Consider the following 25,042-nt stretch of genomic DNA (forward strand, 5'->3'; position numbering starts at 1 on the left):
AATGCTGTTTTAGTAGAGTAAATAAATTGTATGTAATTTTTATTAAACAAACAGTATAATAACTGGACTATATTATCACAATGGAAGCATAGAAGACCATAGACTGTACAGCTGAAACCCTGTAGCAAAATTTGTTTCTACTGCTTATCCTCAAATTTAAAGAAATGTATCTTTATCCAGCTTTCACAATGGCTGCTTCTTGTTAATTTAAAGAATCTTCACCCTTGTTAAGGCTAGATGATTATAATTAAAAGATAAATGTACTGTTAGAAAGTTCTATGCCACACTCTATTTTTATGAGAATTTAACTGAAAGACATACATTACACCTGTATGCGAATTATAATGGCTTCTCAGCAGGGAACGCAGAATCACTTACAGTACATAAACATTTAAAGAGGAAAATGCTAATACACTGAAAGAGTTTAACATCAGTAGCAATTTATCAAATGAAGACGTTTCATAAAGTCCACTCTCTGGGAGAACATTCACCGTTAGACAAAAGCCTGGCATCCTTGATAGTCTGAAGTTCAATCAATTTGAAAACCAAAACCATTCAATGAGATAAATAGGATCTTAAGAAAACTGCCATCCTCCTTCTCAGGTAATAGCCTAATAATTATAATTAGGCTTTATTTTGTTTTATTTATCAAAATAATAATTATTAAAATAATCCAACCAGGTCGCTTTACAGGCAAATTTACACTCTGTCTCTTTAAAACACTGCATGCCCAAAAGCCTTTTGGGTTTGGAATGTAGCACTGCACCAAGTATTTCACAAAGCCTCTAAATATCACAAGAAGCTTTTTTAGAGAGAAAAAAAATATTCCAGCTGACTGAAACTGTTCTAGCAGGAGTGCCTCAGCTTAGCTCCCAGACCTGGAATTCCAGATAAACAACAGAGGACAGGAAACAGATTTTTTTTTTTTTTTTTTTTTAACACGTCCTTTTATAATGCAGCTACAAGACGACTGATGAACTTAGGAACCAACAGAGTGAGAGTGCAAGCGTCATCAGAGTGAGTGGTGTGCTTAGATAGAAGCTTCTAGGAAGGGCAAGCGAATTCTCTGAAGATATGTGACTGGTGGAGACTCCTGCGGTGCTGTCTTTCCCAATAGCATTCTGCAAGACACAATACTTTCCTTGGTCACCATTACACATTTTCATTGCAAAATATTTAAATCTACATCATGAAATTAATATTTTGTTTGTTCGTGCCCCACCCTCCCCTGTTACCTATATGTCACTGTCACAGATGGACAGATACAAAAGGCATAAAAACAGACATTAAAATGACACTATTTTAAAGTTAGTTTAAAGGATAAAAACACCAGTACAACACAATTTAAAAAAAAGAAGAAAGTATTTTAAAAATCCCTCCTTTAGCAGCGGTTCCATGTGTAAACCTACCGTTGTTAAGTACGGCAGTTTTTTTAGTGATCTGTGCTTATCATGCCAGTTTATTTTAAAAAGCAACTGCAGGACCCGCAGAGAAACTGCAACTTCTGCAGAGTCAACAGAACAACTTTGTTTGATAACAAGTTACTTCTGGATAACAATAGATAAAATCTAATCCATGGGATCAGAATAGACAGAGGTTTCTACCTTATGAAAAATTATGTTTCTCATGCCTTTTTCCCCTTAATTGCAGCATTATTTACATTCCTTGTCTTCTTTGCTACCCATAATTAAAAGGTATACATATGCAAGTACAGATTGGCAGATTATAGTGAGCTATTTAAGGAGGAGGTGTAACAGGCAATTTGTCATTGCTTATCATCCACATTTAAAAAGAAACCAAACAGGTATAATCACAGAATCAGAACAATTTCAACTAGAAGGGACCTCCAAGGTCATTAAGTCCAACCTACTCCACGCAAAGTTGCTCAGACCCTACAGAGGGCACAAGCCTTCCCCATCCTGGAGAGGCAATGGGCTAAGGTACAAGCTAGAAGTACCCAGAAGAGCAGATACAAAGAATGAGAACAGAGCATCAGTTTCCACAGGAATTACTGTCTACAGAGCCAGGGAGGCATTCATGGATAAATCTCCATGCCATTCCCCCACTTTGCTATCACCTGCTAGGACTGGCTAACTGGAAGGCCTTGCGATGTAAACTGTTGGAGGTAGTAGAGGCGCTGGGGGAATTATCACAATACGCTTCCTTATACTCAGCCCTGGGCATCTGCTTTTTGGAAACTGTCACAGACAGAGTATGGGATAAGATGGACCAGCAGTTCTTATGGTAAGCTACAGTTACTAGGCCTTCTTGTGAAAGGTCTTTAGCCAGCACAAGATGTCAACAGATCTGTTGCTGTTACTGCATTTTTCCCTCACATGTTATTAGGCTTCATTCTAGTATCTACAGGAAATTCTTAACAGAATCTAAAGAATTAGGAATGGGCTATGGAATTGTCATTGTTTAGAAGAACCGTGCAAATCTGGACTGGTGAAGGAGAACCTGAAAGATATGGTCACATCCATGTGGTGGCTTATGCCAGTACAGCTGGGCTTGCTCCAATGCCTAGGCTATGTGCTTCCACATTGTAAGAATTAATTTATGTACATCACTAATTATTAAGCTTCCTGAGAGACTCAGTACAAAGGATATGGACTGACAGACATGGAAACTGATGTAATGTTTACGTCTGAAAGGGGGCCTTGGAGGTCAGCCTGAGCAGACTACTCCAACAGCACTGGGAGGTTCATGCCTCTTGGGGCTGTCAATCTGTCTCCTGATGTAGGAGCATCACATCTCCTGATGTGAACATCATCTCATGCCCTAAATTGGTCATTTTTGTTAGCCACAGAATGATGTCTAGTATGTTTCTGTGTATTTGTTAAAAGCCACATCACCTTGTGTTCCTGCAGATTATTAACTAATCATACTTGCTAGGTGCAATGGTAATTGCCATGGGATCTGCCTAAACATGTACTACACAGCTATTAAAATATAAAGTCAGCAGAGGCCACTTTGAGCCCAGCGCCAGGTTTCTGAGCAAGATCATTCTTTAATACATTATGGTATCCAAACATAACTATACTAAGAAGACTTTAATGTGAGGTATAATCTTGACAGACTTTGAACGTTTTATATTACGGGGAGACACCTGTGCTGTAAAATATACAGGATCCACACTCTTACCTCATTAAGACAGAGCTCTGTATCTACAGATTCATTGGATTTCCGCTTCTTCTGTGCCTATGAACAAATGCAAAATTTATTCCCTGTACAATTTATACATACAGCAGCACAAAACAATTAGATAAATTCGCATGGGTTGTCATCCTCCTATAATTTTGACAGCGATTTGCACGTGATTAGCAAATAAACTCTCCAAATGTAACTGCATGTTTTCCAGTAACATTCACATTCTGATTTGAATTTACAGCAAAACTTCAAACAGTCAGCTGAGGGTACTTAGTAATTACAATAATGAGTTCCATCAGCTGCAGAGAACACGTTATGTACTGTGAGCCCTTAAAAATGGTGCTGGATGTTCATGAGAAGAAATGAAATCTGACAGTTAATAATTACCATAATACCACTGCATATTAACAAAAAATCTATCATATGTCACAGTTTTAGGAAAATATACAACATAGGAGTATTTTATCCTTAATGATTCTTGCAATTTCTCCATGTATTATTATGAAAATATAAATATAATTTTAATATATTGCATGGCTGCCACAGAATCTCTTCTCGAAAGTTACAACAAGAACATTTACGGTCTTTTAAAATATATACCTGCAATTCAATTTGAGCTGTTTGTTTACACTGTGTTCACTGATTATTATACATGGAGTATTATTAAATGCAGGAATATTTTAGATGATCAAAGGCTAAAAAATGAATCTGTTATATCTTCAGCCATGTCTTATGATGAGCATCCATCTGTTGCTATTACTATGTGCTCTCCACACTGACTCAAGTAAGAAACATTTCTGGTGGCAGCATCATACGAAATGAAAGCAATGGTGTGCACTCTGTCTAGCGTCATAAGGTGTTTAATATTTCCATTGCTCAAGAGAACATGACTGGGCTGGGAGTTTTCTCCTTTTCTATAATAGCAATAGCAATCCCCATGGTGCTGAAGATATTTTCAATAAATGGTGCTGGGGTTGATTTAAATACTTCAGTGATTCTCAATATCATTTCTTTCTTTGTATATTCCAGGAACATAAACAGCACTCTTCTATAGGAGCTACCACTATTAAATGTACAATCAAGTCTTATAACAGAAGACCTGGATTTACACACTGAAACTGCTGACTACACTGAGCATGTCTGATACTTCCTGGACGTTTCGTTGGACTTGCAATTTATTTCCTGCAAAAAAATGAGGATCTGAATCTCACTGTGTTGCATTCATTTTACACTGCAGAATCCCACTGCTTTTGGAAGAGATGGGCTGGACTGAAGCTGGTGCAAGGAAGTGCTGAGCATTCTGATTTTATATGCTCAAAAAATTCAGTTCCACATACAGCTATTTTATTTTATATCGGAGAGCCATTGGTGCTGCCTATGGATATAAAATATTCTTTGAACTAATTACTGATTTTAGAATCCAAATGAAGGAACTGAACTTCTCATGAGGAAGCACATTCCCTGCTTTTCATGACACTTTTATATTTATAAATAGATATATTAGAGACAACTGGAAAACTAAAACAGTTGGGATTTAAGAGAAAGACAGCTTAGCTATAGTAAGAACACATACTGTATATATGTTGATGGTTTTCAAATATATGACAAAATAATAGCTCAATTCATTAACATACAGTCTCTGGAAATCTTTCTCTTACATACCCCTTCTTTTAATTAGTACTATTAAAGTGGTTATGGTAAGCATAAATTTAACTATCTAAATGGAAAAAGAAATGCCTGGAAGTAAATTTGTTACAAGAAGCAAAGCCTTCCTGCTGCGTTTGCAGTGGTGGTGGTATTCACAGAGGTTAGGAAACATCCTTTAATGGCAACTGAGTAGATTTCAACTCCTAAATAGTTGGCTCCAAGGAGACGGGTAAAGAAGGAGAAACTGGTTTTCAATCCTGATTTTCTTATATCCTAAACACCCATACTACATTGAATTGCAGTGTGAGGGTTCAGAGGAGGCCTCAGGTTCAGAGGTTCAGGTCTTGACAGTGCAAACTGTAAGGATCATACAAGCCTCCTATTTTGTAGTTTGTCATTCAGTGCTAAATTTCCTAGTCCACAGCATCTGTCTGTTGGAAACATTGCGCTTTGCTGCTTACGCCTGCTTTGGATTTATAACACTGTGCTAACTACAAGTCTACTCTTGGTAGTTGGTCTCAACACCAAAGTTAAAATTTATGTTCCTTCTGTACTGTGTTTCTTAAATGAGAAAAGAGAAAAATATTATTTTGTCTATATGCAGTCTTCCTTTACTTCATTCAGCCTGATAGGGTGCAACAGCTAAAACATATTTACCTTTGAGATCACTATTTTACAGGTAAAATCAACAGAAAAAAAATCAACATTAAAAAAACTTTTCAATCATTTTGATCAATATTCCCTAGCTTTCATTTGGAAGGTAATACTTCTCTGTATCCATACACTTAATGCAGTTATTCTAACATCAACAACACTTATTCACATGCATCTTCTATTATAAAGTCCTCCTTTCTTAGAATTGAAAAGTAATTTTAATAAACAGGCAGGCTTTTCTCTTATCAAAACAAAAAGGACAATATCTTCCATTTAAAAATACAGCAAAAATACAACCTCTTTTTGGGAGGGGGGAGGCGGAGGGAAAGAAAAAACTGTCATTGTGAGGATGAGATGAGACGTTATATGCCAAGTTTCAAATTGGAAGAGTACGTTTTTACTGTTGAGTAATAAACCTGTAAAAACGGGTTATAATGGAAATGCTGGCATAGGCTGCACTACTATAATACAACAGTGCATCACTAAATCACAAGTAATGGAAAAAAAACCCCACCTCCATGTTGAAGAGAGTGCTATAGAAAGTGTATGTCCTGTAACTACAGCCTAAGGGGAAAATTCTTCCTGCCCTACTCTTGGGCAGAAAGGACTCCACGTGTAGCAGAACTGCTGTATTTGTGCTATAGTGAGTGAACGCCTTAGCAGAGGTAAAAAATCAGGGCTTGGAAGTTATGCTGATAGCATTGGTGGAAATACAACCAGACTTGGAGACATACATTTGAATTATGAAGGATATCCTCAGCCATCGGATATTTACCTTACAACTCCTTCCGCTACCCTAAAAAATTAAACAATAGAAATGTGTGCCCATCACGTACAGCTGCAGACAATTCTGACAGGGAATATCTATGCCATCAACAGATTTGGGAAATGAGAGCTGTTCGTTATGCAACATGCCAAAGATTCACTGACAACCCCTATTTAGGGTCTCCTACATGCCCAGCATACAGGCAAGAAGGTGCCTTCAAATCTGCTAGAAGTACCTAATTCCACAGGAGTAAAATCGCACACGCAAATGGCTAATAAGTCTGTATTCAAATGTATATTTTTTTGAATTTTAATATAAAGCTCTCATCGGGTGACAAAAAGATTTATGGGAATTTTGTCATTAAACAAAACACAAGCAGGGCTGGGCTGATAAAAATAATAATAAAAAAACAGTGAAAGAAAAGCCGCTTAAAATAACTGGTTAAACATATGGAAAGAGGTATGAGATCTTTTCTACTGAGGTAAAATAGCATTTGCTAATGACTTATACACTCAGCTGTGACATGCCTCTGACTGTAAAACAAAGTTATGTCAGATGGGTTGACACTCACCCCGACTTCACAGGGAACTATAATTCAGTAATGTGGGCTACTCTGACAAAGCTGCCCCCGTACTGCCAACAGCCTTGCACTCACTTAAGCTTTTATATTCTGTACAAATGAACATCTGCTTTTACAGAGAATCTTATCCCTGTGGTAGCACAAGCAACAGATGATATTTAGAGATAATCATATTCATGCACCTCCTGATGAGCTCCTCAGTATCCTGTACGTTAGTCACACAAGCCTTGTTTTGCTCTTCGCAACCTTTAGCTTTTAATATTCGAACTAAAGTGTTGGACTTACTTAGTCAAGGGCTGGTAGAGAAACCAACTGCATGTTCAGAAAAGAAAAACTCTCATGATCAGAAGCAGAATGTTACTTATTCCTTTCCTAGAAAGAAAGGAGAATCAGGGCCAGCAGAGATGCTAATGGTTTTCTGAAAGTATAAAGGAATATTGCTTATAGAGATATTTCTCCTCCAGACACAGGACTCTCTGGACCTCCGCATTTCCTTCTAATCCCAATGGCTCCTGGATGAGTTCAATTATATGTCCTTGCTCAGACACATCCTAACCTAGTCCTGTCTTGTCCTGCACCTAACAACCATCATAAGATCCTCCCAAACCTAGTAACTCTCTGCTTCCCATCCCCCAAATCCCTCTACCTCCATCCTTTGCAGACACTATAGCCCTGGATTTATTCCCAGAAATGCTATCTTGTGATTATGCATCCGGCTTCTACAAATCACAGCACTACATGGTTAATAAATGCATTAAACACTGCAGCGGTATCTCACCAGGAGTCAGTACACACATTATTTATGGCTTGTCATCCAGCAATATTTTTATATATCCACTACAGCACGCATATCTATGTTACTCACAGCAAGGAAAAGGTCTGACTGGGGACAGCTCCAAACAGAGGTGAGCTTTAATTTGGAGGGAGGGGAGGGAAGGAGAAGCATGTAAAGGGAACTGCATATGTTGGACCTGAATGCAAACAGGCACAGAGTGAGCATCTGAGCTCAGAAACCAGTCCCTTTCTGTTAGCTACACACTTTGGGCCTTATGTGCTTTATGGAACGTATTGCTTAGACATTACAGTGAGAGACAACAGAAGTATCTTTACAAAAGATATCTGTTACGTGGGATGTTTTTTCAGCTAATTTTAATGAGTGTGCCTTTGTCCTCTCCTGAGATGCCTGGTTGGTTACGCCCATATTAACAAGCCTTTCTAAAGAAGAGAGAAAAATCTCCTGGAATACATCCTTCAAATGACCACGCTTCTGAAGTAGCTATAACAAATGAGGGTGCTCGTTCTTTTTGTTCTTCTCTTGTGTTGATTAGAGAGATTTACTATGCAACTAACCTGTTTTTCCAACAGCAGGACACAAACAGTAAGCAGAGAAATATACAGACTGTAAAAATGCAATCAGTTTAACTCTTCTGCGCTCACTAAGCGGTGGGTGCATCTATCACAATTGTCAATAGTATTTTCTTATTAGCACAGTAGTACTATGCCATGCTGGAGTATAAATTACTTTCAACAGGGAAGATAAGCAAAGCACAGGTCAGAGACACAGGCCACTAAAATAAGGATCCAATTCAGCACAGAGTAATTTTGAAACCCATACTGTACAGCCAGGGTGCAAAGCTATTTAAGCTATAAAAACAGTCAGCTTTGCACAATCCTATAAAAAAGAAGTCAGATCTTTTTTTCTCCTTCTTTTTTTTTTTCCGCATGCTGAATCAGCCCTCAAGATACAAGCTTGGGGCATGAAATTATCAGTCGTCATTCTGCATAAAAGCACTACAGTGCTGTCATCCCACTTTGTAGACTGAAGAAAGTATCTTTTAAAAACAAGCATTACCAAGACACTGCTGGCACTAGTCTCCAAAGCTATGTAGATAACACCCAGCACAGTAAGAATCAAATCACAAGTTTTTCAGCTGGGAGACATTAAATAAAGCAAACCAATTATCCCCTTGTGCCCAAATGTGCACTGGGGAAACACACACAGAGTTTTACAGGCTGCAGTGCAGTGCAACAAAGTTTATCAGCCAGTCCCTTCAGATCCCATCACCTCCCAGCCCTAACCTCCCATCCCCCATAGCTTTGTACCTGTCCTAAAATCACAGTTTGTCCCCATTCTCCTACAGGGGTCTTGTCAGGCATTCCCCCCACAGCTTTGCCCCAGCTGGGCAGGACGGCGGACCCCAGGCAGTCCTGAGCACTGGAGGACACCCCGACTGTCTTCAGGCCCAGCCACCCTCTGGTTTGCCAGTTCAAGCATTCAGAAATCATGAGGCAAGCCCCATCCAAAGCCAGCAGACAGCTGCTCTGTGTAGTGACAGATCTACCCAGCTCACCTTCACAAAGCTCACCTTCGCAAAGCTCTGGCTTTCTTAAGGGAACACACATAGCATTTAAAAAGTCCCCTTATCCCTCAACATTAATAGATTCTTGCTGGTTTTGAGTACTTAAGCATCAGAAACAAGGGATAGAGGGCAACCTCAAAGCAGTTTTCTGGTCAGAAAAGGGAAAAAGGGATGGTGGGTCTCCTGAGATCATTTCCACGCATTCCTTCAGGAGGAAAGGGGGTTGAAAAGCAAAGGCATCACCACAGGGCAGGCAAGAGGAATCCTCTGGGAAGAGGGACTGGGACACACGTAGGTCCCTGTTTTGCTAAAGCCAGCTTTCCAGCTCTTCGGTCGCCAACGAGGTAGCACTGCCCAGTCTCTTCTGCAGTGTCTTCAGACATCACTTCGGAAATCTGAGAAACGGTCCTAAAAGATTATAAAGTGCGATACAGATAGAGAAAAATCTCCTCCCTCCAACCTCTTCAATCTTAAAATTAAGAGAAAATTTGACTGGGGGGTCAAGTGGCAGGGCTGGGAGTAATCCTCCCAAAATGAGTAGGAACAAGTGTGAAAAGAAGGAAAGGTGACCTGTGCAGTATGAATTGTTGCTGGACCATTCCCAGATCCTTATGTTAGTAAAGACAAGACTTAATTAAGCCCCATCTCTCACTGCACTTATATGGCTGGGGCAATATGGCACAAAAACTGCCTAACAGCGATCTTAAAGATTTTATAAAAAACAGATCCTATCAGAAACACCAAACTGATCAAACAGCTTACAAGGACCAGACACAGAGATCTTCAAATATTTATTTCAAGCAATTAGTCTCCCAGTGAGCACAGCACAAAATATGACACCCAGCCAAGACAACTGAACTGACTGACTTACCTTTCATGGCAGTACAGCAACTTGCTAACAATTTTGTTTTTGTGTTCAGTCATTCATTTATCTGAGTAAAATGAATTTCTATAGTCCTAGATTCTTGCTTCCTATTTTTAGGGGATATTATGCAATTCTCCTAATATGGTCTTTTTATGGATTTGCCTCAAGCAAATATTTTTGCATTAAGAAGGGCAGAGGAGAAAACAGAATACTAAAAAGCATAGATGGAATAAGTTTTGTTACATTAATATCTCAATGGCTTAGGCTGCCTAGGTTTTCGGGTTTTTTCCCTCTAGTTATAAAACTGAACAGCCATGTAATCGAAAGTCGAGATGTTTGGGATTTTATTATTAAAACCCATTTCCCTAGTGATTCACCACAGCTATCAACCCAGTGCCATACATAGCAGTTACAGGTAGCATCTGCCTGTTGCTCACTGAGCAGCATCTAAAGAAAAGCAGCATGAGCACAAAGCCATTACAATCCCAGTTAAAAGACATACTTAAGCTTTTAATTTTGAACAAAGGTAAGCCATTGGAGAACTACAGATCCCACAACACTTCCCCAGGCTGGAGTGTGTGCCCTTGCGTGTCCGAATATGCAAACAAAGTTGTTCTGTTTGGCAGCAGAAGTACCTACCTCCCCTATTAGACAGGGCTACGTGGTGCACTGGAGTGTGGTGTAAACACTCCTGAGCAGCTGTCAGCCACGGCTACGAGGGGACTAAAAGCAGCTCAGCCAGAACAGCACAGGCCTGCATTGCACTAATGAGCCTTGAAAAGAGGCACCATACTTATGCAGCTACAGAGCTTCTACGCCGCATCTCACACCTCCAGGTGTGCCTTGGCAGGGAGCTGCTGGCTGGAGAGCCGCTGCGGTGTGCTGCTCCGTGCGAGGCGGGCATGCACTATGCCTGGTACTCGCAGGCGAGTTCTCCTTTGCACCGAGATGACAGGACGGTCTGTGGCTGGGACTCTCTGCTAAGAAAAACTTGGGAACCTCCCAAGCCAAAAGCAGAGTTGCAGGGAGGGAGCTCGGTAGGGATGCTCACCCCATCAGTCGGCCTCATGAGACATCCAGCTCTGAGCTGTCAGCAGGTGGAAGAGATTAAGAAAACAAGGTCACGCATTGCCTCCGCACTCAGGCAGCAGGACCAGGGGTGGTGTCCTCTGGTTCTGCAGCTGGAAGGAAAGATCAGGCAAGCTTGCTTGAACACCAGTCTGCATGAGGCCTTGAGCACTGAGCATTACAGGAAGCTTCTGTTCATGCTATGCCAACCTTAAGCAACTGATATTATTGCTGGTTTCTTGAGCACTGCGTTCACTCATAAATTTTAAAAGGGAAGGGAAGAGAATGACCATGAACATCTGCTTTTGGTTAAGTGACTAAAAATGTTCAAGACTTTTCTCTTTATTAACCATGTGTGTATGCGCGTGTGTGTTGTGAGTACTGGCATGGTTACGCACAAAAAGAAAACACAGAAAGCCTTAAAAGGATTTCAAAACACTTCAGATGTGAACAAGTGACTTCACTGCAATTACAGAGAGGCAAAAGCAAAGGCTGCAGATACTAAAGTAACCTTGCACAGAAAGGTAGAAGAAACTAGCCACTTAGCTGAGCACCCATCATACAGCTATGCCTTCCCCTCCTCAGTTTTGTTTACACGTTTCAAGGCCAGGGTATGAGTTTCCTCACATCCGCAGTTACGTGACTATGCCTGCACCCAAGTCCCATTAAATCATGACATCACTTAGAGACTAGTTTTTTTCTTTTAAAGTAATTCAATCTTGAACAGCTGTGATTTGGATTAATTGGTGAATTTTGCATTTTTGGCACAATCTGCTCTCCAGAAGTGCCACTGAAATAAAAATTTAAAGCTTTTTCTCCCTGCTCCTCTAATCCTGTAGCCGAATTCTGCAGGTGCACAAATGTGTCCTCAGAACTGGCAGGGCTGAAATTTTAGTGAAGTTGCTGCAGTACTTCCCTCAATATCCATGTTCCTTTCTAACACTGAAAATACCATGCAGAATAAAAATATCAGAAAGATTATTTTTTAAAAATGCATTCAAATTTACCAAGGTGAGTCTATAACAAAACCAGGCTATGGCATAGTGTGGTTTTGACAGGCAACTGTTCGCCAGGAATTCAGCCAGAACCACACACATAACATGAAAAATTTCACTCAAATACTTAATGTTTTGGCAAAGATCAAAGTCACTGAACACAGGGGTTTTTTAATGCGAAATGTAAGACAACTTCAACTTTAAGCACAGCTGCTAGCTGTGTCTATAATTATTTTTATTTTCATTAGAATATATGCCTTTATACTTCTGTAGAAAGGTATTCAAATTTACTGTTAGTATCCCTGATTAATACATTCTGATAACATTTTAATTTCTAAAAGCAAATTAATATCATATGATTTTGATTGTGGGCATTTTATTTTCTATGACAAGCATATGCTTCAACAGATTTAAGTCATGATTGAAAAAAAATAAACATCCAGTTGGTCCTGTCCACAGATCTCCATTAGCTTAGCTAGACCTTGGTTTGTCCTGTCAGCTTCCTAAACGTTATTAAAAGGCCTTTGCAGTATGGATCTTAAAACTCACTACTTGAGAGACAATTTGATGTAGCATCCTACATTCATTCTGCCCCTGCTGAAGTGAGCAAAGGCGAGAAAAATCATCCCTTCTCAAAAATACTAGGAGTGAAATCCTAACACTGATTCTCTTTAATGGGCTACACTATAGTGGACTATAATGGATGATATTATAGTGGCCTTCCTCATATCCATTATTTACACATGAATGACGCTCTCACACACAACAGTTACACTGTAGTTAATGAAGCTATTCAAATAGGCAGAGAAACTCTCATGTAAGAGGAGTCTGCAGAATCCTGACCTTATTAGAAAGGTGCCTTATTCTTTACTGCCCTGATCCCACTGCACCAAGAGGAATTCTTCCAGTGGCCAGGCAGCAGCAAACTGAAAATGAAAAGTAACTTCCTAATATCATCTGCATATATGGCCTCAAATTTGAGCTCAGTAAGAAGTACTGAGAAAATTTTTCCATCACTGAAACAATTTCTTAGACACAAAAAGTATTGTGAATGTAAGATGGTTAACAATTATAACCCTATTAACACAAATCTGAGCCTATAATAACCAGATTATGCAAATAATTATCAGATTATGCAAAATTGCCTTCACAGGATATGATCCTGCTTTGTTTCATCACACAAATCATTCACAGGACAGAAGGCTTCCATTTATGTTTACATTTAATAAGCCAGAACACACAAATAGACAAATGCTAATAATGCAAGTAATGGAGCTCAACAGGATCACTTTGGGTATATTTTGTAAGGTTTCCATACTAAACTGGAAGAAGCTTTTGAAGATTTATTGTGAGTAGTTTTCCTGCTTTTTGAAGTATTATGTTGTGGCAGACTGGATAGTTCGGGGGATTATTAATGGGATATACAGCCTTATATTCCGAGGTAGCTAGTTTAATCTAGCTCAGGTCAATACTGACAACTATTCTGTAGTATTTTTGAAATGAGGAGGCGGTTCTGGGGCACTTCTTCTCTTAAGAGGACAGGTTCAATGCACAAAAGTGGCACTAATTTGCACCTCAGGCAGTGCACTTCATCAAAGAGACTGAGGAATTAATGGGATATAGGTTTATAACGTCGCAAAGCACTCAGGATGTTTCCCCATGCCCTTCATTTCCCTTTCTGTGAGATGAGCTGCTCTGTTAAAGAGGGAAAGTCCTCCTATATCCTCAGATTTTTCTAATTCTACGGAAAACCCTACAAGAAATATCTTGAAGGTGCCCTGTGCTACCAAATTTTAACATCGTTTAGTGGGACTCAAAAGAAAGATTAGAAGGTTTCACCCAGAAAAACATCTTGAGAGTGCTGTCTGAAGAGAATCTTGATTGATGATGGTTGGCAGCAAATATTTCCCTGAATGCATAACAGCTTTATGAATAGTTCTGGACCGAGCTGAGGCAAGTAGAAAACAGCACCAAGTGAGGGGTGTTTTTTGTGATCTACCTACTCACACATCTAATGCTCGCAAGCACCAGCTTTGTCTTACTAGCAAGTTTCAGTGTCAATACATTATCATCAAGTTTCCAAAGAGCATTCCAAAGCATTCCAAAAAAATACATCTGGGCGTCTGTCAACTACAGCAACAATATGGCTTCTTGTGTTACTCCTACCTCCAGACCAGTGGGTGGCAAGTCAGAACTCAAACAGCATTACTAGAGGTGAGGGATGAGTAGAATGCAGACTGTGTCTATTGTATATTAACATACGTATATTTTATATGCGTGCTGCATATGCACACCAGCACTGATGCTGCACTGGTGTATTGAGCTGTCCCAGTGAGAAGTGAGTTTAATGGGTTGAAGAGGTGCCGTGTTCGGTGGCCAAGATGGGATTAGACCCTCTAGTATTCGAGAGCAGCATGATTAAAAGGGATCTGGGATATCACTATGCTGCTCACACTCAGCGACCACTTGAATGGCACAGGACATCGCATTTCTGATTAAAAGGGATCTGGGATATTACTATGGTGCTCACACTCAGTGACCACTTGAACAGCGTAGGACATCGCATCTCTGATGTGCTGTGCATGGATGAATGTAGTTGCACTACAACAGGCTTTGTACATAACAAAGGGCAGCAGATGATGAATGAGGACTTGCAGAGCATATATGAGCAGATGCATCTCACTGGCTTGGAGATTATTTGGAGCTGCAGCTTTGCCAGTTGCTCTCTTTAAATGTTCATGAAACACCAGTGTCCTCTTACACTGACATGAGCTAGCATGACTTGTATTTTAGGGGCTCTCCCTGTGATACGGACCCAGGGTGACCAGTTCAGCTTCCAAAGAGCAGAGCTCTCTCACTAAGGGCGCTTACCAAAGACTTGTACTAAATACAACATTGTATCTCAGCCATCAGCCTGAAGGTGAAAATCCTCTGCTTAATTAATGAGTCCTAAGTATCCTCATTAAGCTGTTCTCTGGGTATAGACTGGGTGTGTTTTTATCTAAACCTTTTCAGTTGTGCCTCTAACAATCCGAATTTCTCATCTGCAAATAACCATGACTGAATCCTTAGGAATAATCAGAAAATCTTAATTAAAAGCAATAGGGCTCAGGCCAACTCTTGATGAGAGCATGATTCTGCAAAGAGTTGCAAGAATTTGTCAAACTAATTAAGTTAAAAATCAGTATGAAAAAAGGGATAATTTTTCCTTCTGAATTTGCGTTTGACTTCTGAAATTGTAGACAGGCAGTTAGTTCCCTGCAGGAACAGATCCCTAAATTTGCCCTCAGAACCAGATAATTACACTGCATACGTGACTGAAGTGTGCAGAGTAGCATAATGACATAGAATTCGTTATATAATGGTATTGAAGAATTTAACTTGGATACATGCAACTTTTAAAGCACCGCTTTTTCTAGAGGAGGGCAAGCCATTGTAAAAAACATACTAAACACTGTTGATCAGAAGAGTTCTGACCAAACCACTTTTTTACATTTGTGCAGAGACATTTAGGAATGGATTTTCACAGACGCTTGTAACTGCTTTGCTTTCATCCATGCACACTTATATTATATGCCCATTTATCCAACTCTCTGCACAAATTAGGTACTTAGGACTGCAGGTAGTTATTTAGATCCTACCTGGTACACATCTTACCTGCCATGTACATAACAAATTTGAATGCACACATTTAAAATCTAAGCATGAATTCAGTACATCCAAATGTTTATGTGCATGTGGTAATGCATATCTAGCCTTGAATTAGAGGCAACTTGAGCCTTCTGAAAATGTCAATCTGGAAAAATAATGTAGTACCATGTAATGCAGTATTTAGTAAATTACTGCCCTGAATACCTAATTCTGTTTTAAGACGGACATGAGGGAGGATAATCCCATAATTTTTTAGGACACATGCTGGGTGAACCTATGAAAAAATATCTTGCATTATGCACAACAGTCAGTCTGTTTACTTGTGGCTCACAGAAAGAGCTAAGCACGCAGGAGGGTTTAAACTGAGGTGGGATTACTAGGCCAAGTCCACTGATTAGAACTACAATTTAGTGTGAAATTGTTAGGCTCTCCTCCAAAGTACAGAGTAGAATAAACATTCTGAACTCCTATTGATCTCAAAGGCAAGGAAGTGAAATGGGTGATAGCATCTCATGTTCTGGAACTCCATAGCAAGTTGAAAAATGCTGTAGAGTAGATGGTTTGAGGGTAACGTAGAGATCTGTTATTCAGGTAAGACAGCTGAGTAGAAGTCATAGGGATAAAAAGTAAGTAGTAGATAAAGGGTGTGATTTATTTCCAGTATTTGATTACTAATGTACAGTGAAGACTATAAGTAAAATGAGCAGACAGGTTAAAAGCAGAACAAAACCATATTTATGTTCAGATGTTTTGTTATCATTAATTTTTTTTTTTATTAAAAGTATATGTTAGCCAATTTGGTTAAAAGGCTGTGTTTCATTTTCTGTCATATTAACTTGGGTTGACTACTTGAAAAATTTAGGCATGCTATGGAAAATGTTCCAAATTTTAGCTCTGCAACAGTATACTATTTTTGCAGCTATGCTGCTTTGTCACCAATGTATGATTTAGAATGATTACTTATTATTGTATTCTAATTTCCATTGGGCTTTTCTATATTTCATTTGCTGCTGGTTACAAGGAAGAAACTATTCCTAAAAATCTTCTTTATTATCACTGAAATGCTTTTGATCGTATCTGCCACATGATAACTGTGAGCCTGGGCAGTTATTTTTAAGAACATTAGTTTATGGGTTACATAGTAATATCAAAGAATAATGTGTATATACCTAAGGAGTAACTGATAATTACAACGTACGCTGAAGGATAATTGCAATGTACATAACTATGGAGTTATTCCATTTTTACAAGTGTAGAAACAAAAGCAGAATTTGATTAGGTCATGTGATTGCCTCTTTAGACTCAAATTAAATGACTTTATATGCATAAACATACTTCATGTACTTGGGGTTGCTGTTGGCAGAGGAAGGCAATGTATCCTCTTTAATCAAGGATAAGGAAGCAGAGTTGCCTCAGACTTTTTTCCCCAACCAAAACACAGACCTGCTCCAATTTCTTATTGCACCCCAGTATAGCCACAACGCCTAGCCCCTTCCCCTTTCCCCACTGTAGCTTCCAAGGCAGCCAAGTCAGTGGTGGCATGGTGACTCCTCCTGTGCTGTACAGGCTCAACATCCCTCCTGCTCAGTCTTGTGCTGTCATTTTTTTCCCCTGAATCTGCATTTAGCCATTACATCACACACAGCGAATACAGAAAAATATATTCTGATAAATTTCGTATCATAATAAGTCTATGAGGCAGCTGAGTGGCCAAAGATTACAGAAGGGATCTGCAAGAAGAAAGGGAAAAAAAAAAAAAAAAAAAAAAAAGGAGAGGACAGATAGCAAAAGGATCTAATAAGACTAATAGTTTACTGGAAGTGAGGTTTCAGAGATGGAGTAGATATGCCAGTAAATTGAGACTAATAGTCTAACAATTCACATCACATAAATAGGCAGAACTAGTCTTGGTTATCGTTTCTTGAAGGGGAGCTTTCCTCCATGATAAAATAATGTATTTCTTGAATTTCTATTATTTCCGCTTTCCTCCATGATAAAATAGTGTATCTCTTGAATTTCCATTATTTCCAATACGGAGGGTTTCCAAGGGTACAGGATGGTGTTTAAAAAGGATCTTTGTGTTTAGATCTGCTGTCCGTGTATGAGTTTAAGGGAATTTAGCTCTCTAAAAGCAGTGCGATTTTCTTTGCTGGTACTACAGAGATGTTTAGACCTCCAGAGGAAAGGTTACAGTTCTGTGCCAGGGAAAGTAATGTTGCCATGAGACTGTAAGAGGATGAACAAAGCTGCCACATCCACTTCCACAATTGGCATGTTCTGCAAGATGCGTAAAAGGAGAGAATATGGTAAATGCCCTCAAGCCCATTTTCATCCAGTGGGTAACATCAGGTTATCCTCTCTATTTTTCTGATCACTGGAGTACTCAAATTCATACATCTTCCTCAAATGCTTTAACTCTGTTATACTCTTCATAATGATTCAGCTAAAACCAGCAATAAGGCAATCTTGAAACTAGTTGAAACTGCTAAGAAATAGACAACTAAACATGTGCACAAGGCTCCTGAGGCCTGTGGAGATCTCTATTTGCTTGATAACTGTTCAGGACCTACCACAACAGGGCAGTGGCTTCTACATACTACCCAATTCTTATTGTCTTTAAAATTATTTTGGACTAAAAACAAATTAGACAGAGCTGTCAGCATAAGACAGTGAACTGTAATTGACACTTTGCTGTAGCAGTAGACAAAATACGATCAACCACTTGTCCCAGAAAACAGCACAGGTTTGGTGTGCTCTAAGAAATAGATAGCTAATCTATGCAAACAACCCATTGATCATTAAGAAGTGCAAAAGTGTCCAGAAGTGTCTGCAACAAGCAGATTGCAAGAGCCAACAAGGGTGACAGCAAATCAGAATTATAGCGCAATTTGAACACAGTAGTCATCTGTGAGCTCTTCTCTACCCACTCATATACCCAAGGGCTCACAAAAATACTGGGGAACAAAGGTTTGGGGAAGACTCTGGGCAGCCCCACAATCCTACTCCAGGATCTGGGACCATCCCTCCAACCTCTGGGGATTTCAGAGAGTAGGAAAAGAGACAAGGGAAAGCTCATGACCTTGCACCAGGACTGTGCACAACGCATCAGGGTCCCTCTCTGGAGTGAGCCTTCTGCCCCACGGAATGATGAGGTTGTGCAACAAATTGCTACGCTGCTCCCCTGACTTCTCACACCCCCTGCACTATCAACCCACGAGACAGAGAAGGCATGTAATTCGTAAAACTGCATGCATCTGTGATTAAAGTGCTTTGCTATCCAAAATTATTTAGCCTCCACACTGTCATTTGTCTTAAAGTACACTACAAAACAAAAACATCAATACTTGCTTCAATAACAGTGTTTAAAAATACATTTCAATTACAAAAGTCTTGTGAAATCCTTTTGCTTGACTGGCAAATAACAATTCTTTGCCAAAATGGCAGAATTTATAAAGAAAGATTTTATTTGTTAAATTTTGATCAATCTTGGCGACTGCCAAGCTATTTTCATACTTTGGAAAGAAACATCTCTGTATTGACAACTGTATCAATTATATGAGATAGTACCAGTCTTTTAGTTTGGTTTTCCTCATGTATCTCTGTGAATATACTTTTTGAGGATAACATAGTGCATTAACATAGTTTATAATAGTAAAATATTTATTGTTTCTAGAGCACTCAAATACACTGTGTGGTTTTCAGAATAAATAAAGGCTATGAGGTAATGTCATAGCTTCACTGAAGTTAACTGTAATTCATTGGGTTTTTAAGATCAGGAGTACCTTTTCATTATGAGCCTGTGGAATAGCTAGTATGATGGGATTCTGGTCTATAAGTAAGACTCCTGCAAGCTATTCCAGTTAAAATGAAAACATACTACTGAATTCAAGGATTCTATTTGTGTTCTCTGTTCCATTAGAAATCTGGTGGCACGATCGCTTTTGCCTGCACTTGCTTTGCAACAGGGTCAGCCTGCTGGCATAACCAGAGTTACTTTCACTTGCACAAGTATAAATGGAAGGAGAGTCATGGCTAAAACCTCGTATTTGCTAGCAGCAAACAATATGTCTTAAACAAAACACTTTGTCAAGTCCCATAAATGCACAATATATTATGAACTATACATCCAAAGACAGTATGATTAAACATCTACCCACGCAATGCAATGTCCTAGAATTTTTGTAAGTAGTAGTTATACCTTAAAATTAAATTATAATACTCCATTTTATGGCTGTTTTTTGCAGGCTATAGTGATCTATCTGTTTTAAAAGGGAAATACATGATGGACTAGATATTTGACTGAGAACTAAAGTTGGCTGACATTAGGAATACCTTTTAATATGATGAAGAACCACATAAAGTATTAACATGGGCTATGAATAGCTTGATTTGGCTTATCTGATGTGATCCAATTTTCTGATTCTGGTTTATTCTAGCACTTCGTACTTTTGTGGGTATTCCTATAAGAGGATACTGATGTGAAACATAGAAACAACTGTGGCTTAGGGGAACACTGCAAATGCTACATCTGCTTTTAGTAGCAATAATTTGCAAAATTCTTTCTGAGGATAAGAAATATAATCTATCCATAGACATTTCAATTTTCTGTAAAGGTGTGTAGTACATTTTAATAAAGTTGTATTTTTGTAAGTCATTAAATTGGTTTTTAGTAACCTCATACTCATTTTCAGTTGAACAATTATTAAACTATAAAACAAAATTGCATGATTCCTAAAACTGTAGTCTTGAGTTTTACAGTCTGCTATAAAGCGCTGTATTATTATAATACACTAAAGATGCTCAGAGTATTAAAACTTTTTTTTAAAATGAACTAAAATATTTTATCATTGATGAAATAATTCTAAAGTATTGGGCTCTCCAGCAGTATGCATGCACAATATTTTCGTATAATGAAAAGCACGCTAATCAAAACCCCATAATTTAAACTGTAATTCTAATATGCAAAATAAACCATTTTGCTGTCTTTCAGTAACAGAAGTTTATTACACCCGACTTCCAACATTAAAAATGTTTCATCAGAGTATTGATCATTAAATATAAGGTCCAGTCTTACAGAGAGCTCTACATGCCAAAGAGACTGAATGTTAACCAGTGTACATCTGTGTAGCTCTGATGATAACAACAGAAATGTGCTTCCTTACACTGTCAGAGAGTCTTAGCCTGTATTTTACTCCACAAATCGTGACTGATCTTGCAAGGGGGCCCGATGTTCAACTAAGAAGTTCAACCAAGGCTGGTAAATAAGAACAATTTTCTCCTGACTACTGATGGCTGATATCTCATAGCAACACTGACACTAGTATGATACATCTGAGCCTATAGGTTATGATACTTGGCTACATCTTCAAACTGTTCCTCTGATGTTCAAAGGAGAGGCAAAAAACTCCCTGTACTTAGAGATTAATCAGCTGTATTAATCAGATCTTTAACTTCAGCAGGATTTCAACAAGCTTGAAAATGATCTACCTTGTGTGGTCCTGAAATTCTTAGGCAAAGATGGTGAAGAACCCAAGTGCAGCTTTGCTCTGCGTGGGAGCAGTCTACATGATCATACCATTAGTACATAGGTATGTATATGTTCACTGCAAAGCCGCCTTTTGCTACTGAGGTCCACTGTTCGCATAGTAATGCAGGTGGACTGCCGATCGCTTTCCCGTCTATGAACGCTGAGACTGCCATACAGACTGGAAACCTAAACCTGTCCCTCGCTCATGGTGACCCGACCTTCTCTGGTTCTGTCTGAAAGGTGCAAGAGCTGTGTAGTAAATGAGTACAGTCTCAGGGAATTTTACATTTCCACATTTTTTGAGGACCCACTCCAGCACGGTGCTGAAGCAAACAAGGATTAACCTCACTGAAATCAGTGTCAATGAAATCAACGGACAAAGCAGTCTCTGTTTTGGTAAAACACAGAATTTTGTTCAGTGCTCTCCAAATTAGGAGTATAAGATTAAAGATGAAACTTTAAATTATCCCTGGCTGTCAGATTTTGATCTGAACATGCAAAGCACACAACTTCTTTAGGTACAACAGAATTTCTACTGAAGCAAATTAAAGAGGTTGCTTTTTCAGAATAAAAGCTGCCAATAGGTGTTCTCTAAATCACTTGTACCAGCAGGCTGACCCCATTATGTCAGCTAATCCTGGAAATACAGGAGGTAAATTTAAATCTTTTCATTCGAAACATTTAGTCAATATTCTTTTTTCTATTTTTTTTATTTTGTTCTGGCACAGCATTGGGAGTTTTATATTCCTGTTCATCTTTTGCTCCACACTATAACTTTCTGCATAGTTGCAATGCCTGGAGGAAGAGGTCCAAGTACAACTTCTCCCGAGGGACAGAGCAGGCAGGGCATTTGAAAGAACAGTGCTTGTTTTTCACAAAACAAAAAAGAAAGAGAAAGATCACAGGCTGTGTAAAGGGATGGGGAAAAGAGGGTGCCAGGCATATGGGTGAGCTAACACTGGTGCACAGGGGATAAATGAAGTTCCCTTTGTCTTTGTTCCAGCGTACCATCTCAGCCGTTGTACTATCCCTTCATCAACAACACACCTACATGCTGCCCATGTTTCCTGCTTATGTTCACCCACCACCCAATTACCAGGCCATGAAGCTCCACACCTGCTGTGTCTTGATCCTCGGAACACTACACTGAAGCTTTTAACCCTCTCCAAACACCTACACAATGCTTTATGACAATAATATTTAGCACACGGGAAGCTACATTAAATAATTATAGACAGTACTTCAAACACCAGATTAGCAGATTCTTACACAGTGCTGGAGATCTACAACAGATAGACCAACAAGGGAAAAACACAGTCATTTTCAGTCTGTGAGTCATATTTAAGTCCTAGACTCCTCAGAGAACTGTAACGCCTGTCTCCTGTTCTGGCCTAAGACTTGCCATGATAGATATTTTTTAAAGTCCCAAGTTTATGTGGAATTATGTGAATTTGTGGAAGAACAGATTGCAATATGACCCATGTCTGTTCTAAACACTCACTAATAAACACTTATTACCCTCCATAGTCCAGGAGGAAGCAGGTAACGACCTGCTACAGTACCTGGACACTCACAGATCTATGGGGCTGGATGAGATCCACCTGAGAGTACTAAGGGAGCTGGCGGAGGAGCTTGCCAAGCCGCTCTCCATCATTTGTCAGCAGTCCTGGTTAACCGGAGAGGTCTCAGATGACTGGAGGCTTGCCAATGTGATGCCCATCTACAAGAAGGGCCAGGAGGAGGATCTGGGGAACTACAGGCCTGTCAGCCTGACCTCAGTACCAGGGAAAATTGTGGAGCGGTTCAGCTTAGGTGCGCTCAACAGGCATGTGCAGGCCAGCCAGGGGATCGGGCCCAGCCAGCATGGGTTCATGAAAGGCAGGTCCTCCTTGACCAACCTGATCTCCTTCTACGGCCACGTGACCCGCCTAATGGATGAGCGAAAGTCTGTAGATGTTATCTACCTGGACTTTAGTAAAGCCTTTGACACTATCTCCCACAGCATTCTCCTAGAGAAGCTGGCAGCTCATGGCTTAGGTGGGTGTAGTCTTTGCTGGGTAAAAACCTGGCTGGATGGCCGAGCCCAGAGAGTTGTGGTGAACGGAGCTAAATCCAGTTGGCGGCTGGTCACAAGCGGTGTTCCCCAGGGCTCAGTTTTGGGGCCAGTTCTGTTTAATATCTTTATCAAGGATCTGGACAAAGGGATCGAGTGCACTCTCAGTAAGTTTGCAGATTACACCAAATTGGGTGGGAGTGTTGATCTGCTTGAGGGGAGGAAGGCTCTACAGAGGGACCTGGACAGGCTGGATCGATGGGCCAAGGTCAATTGTATGGGGTTTAACAAGGCCAAATGCCGGGTCCTGCACTTGGGTCACAACAACCCCATGCAACGCTACAGGCTTGGGGAAGAGTGGCTGGAAAGCTGCCTGGCAGAGAAGGACCTGGGGGTGCTGGTTGACAGCTGGCTGAACGTGAGCCAGCAGTGTGCCCAGGTGGCCACGAAAGCCAACAGCATCCTGGCTTGTATCAGGAATAGGGTGGCCAGCAGGAGTAGGGAAGTGATCGTGCCCCTGTACTCGGCACTGGTGAGGCCGCACCTCGAATACTGGGTTCAGTTTTGGGCCTCTCACTACAAGAGAGACATTGAGGGGCTGGAGCGTGTCCAGAGAAGGGCAAGGAAGCTGGTGAAGGGTCTGGAGCACAAGTCTGATGAGGAGCGGCTGAGGGAACTGGGGTTGTTTAGCCTGGAGAAAAGGAGGCTGAGGGGAGACCTTATCGCTCTCTACAACTACCTGAAAGGAGGTTGTAGAGAGGTGGGGGTCGGTCTCTTCTCCCAAGCAATAGGACAAGAGTAAATGGCCTCAAGCTGCGTCAGGAGAGACTTAGATTGGATATTAGGAAAAAATTCTTTACTGAAAGGGTGGTCAAGCATTGGAAGAGGCTGCCCAGAGGAGTCACCATTCCTGGAACAGTTCAAAAAATGTGTAGACGTGGCACTTGGTTTAGTAGGCATGGAGGTGTTGGGGTGACTGTTGGACTAGATGATCTTAGAGGTCTTTTCCAACCTTAATGATTCTATGGTTCTATGATTCTAATCTTACATGCAAATAGAAAGATTTGATATATTTAAGTATCTAGATTTCTCTTTTCCTCCTTGTTCCCCACAAAATGTTTGAGCTTTTTAATTCCTATCTCATAATTTTTTAATTTTGCTGGGGAGAGTACAAAGACATTCACATACTGGACTTGACTGAAAAGTACTTGCCTTCAGTCTGAAGAGCCATGTATCTCAATTACACATGTCCACTACTCACACCTCTTCAAAAGCACAAAAACCTTAAATTCCCTCTGAATGCTGAACTGAGGTTAACTAGAGCAAGACATTTATAACAAATGGGGGAAAAAAAAAGTATAGAACTAGCTAGGGAGTTGATAGATTTCGATGCATAGATTTAGACTTAAACATCCTTAACCATCTTGACTTCTATAATTTTTGTCTTGTGCAAAATGTCCTCTAAAATATTATAGCAAATCCAGTATGAAAGCCTTAGTTTTTTATTTATCTCTGCTGATGACATAGTAACAATTGGTCTAATCTAGTCTAATCTATCACTTGAAGTTTATTTCATTATCATCTTTCAGTTCCATGCATCTCTCCTAAATGCAGAAGCAGCATTTTTCTTGAAGAATACATGGTGTGAGTACACGTCCAAACTCATTCTTTTGTCTTTTGCAAATAATCCAACATGACGGTTCAAGCAGTAGTGGTAGAACATGAG

The 25,042-nt window shown here is 39.8% G+C and overlaps 1 protein-coding gene across 1 annotated transcript in view; it reads right to left on the reverse strand.

The window, feature by feature from the left end:
- Positions 1-274: 274 nt before the first annotated feature.
- The window catches only part of GFRA1 (GDNF family receptor alpha 1), a 145,588-nt gene continuing 120,820 nt past the window's right edge, over positions 275-25,042 (reverse strand). Inside the window, exons 8-9 of the mRNA XM_072870512.1 lie at positions 3,145-3,201; positions 275-1,121 (exon numbers count right to left, since the gene is read on the reverse strand). Of these exons, the coding sequence (XP_072726613.1) occupies positions 960-1,121; positions 3,145-3,201 (219 nt within the window). The 3' untranslated portion in view covers positions 275-959. The remainder of the gene's footprint in view (positions 1,122-3,144; positions 3,202-25,042) is intronic.

This window comes from Ciconia boyciana, chromosome 8 (assembly GCF_034638445.1).
Source record: "Ciconia boyciana chromosome 8, ASM3463844v1, whole genome shotgun sequence".
In the NCBI taxonomy this organism is placed as follows: domain Eukaryota; kingdom Metazoa; phylum Chordata; class Aves; order Ciconiiformes; family Ciconiidae; genus Ciconia; species Ciconia boyciana.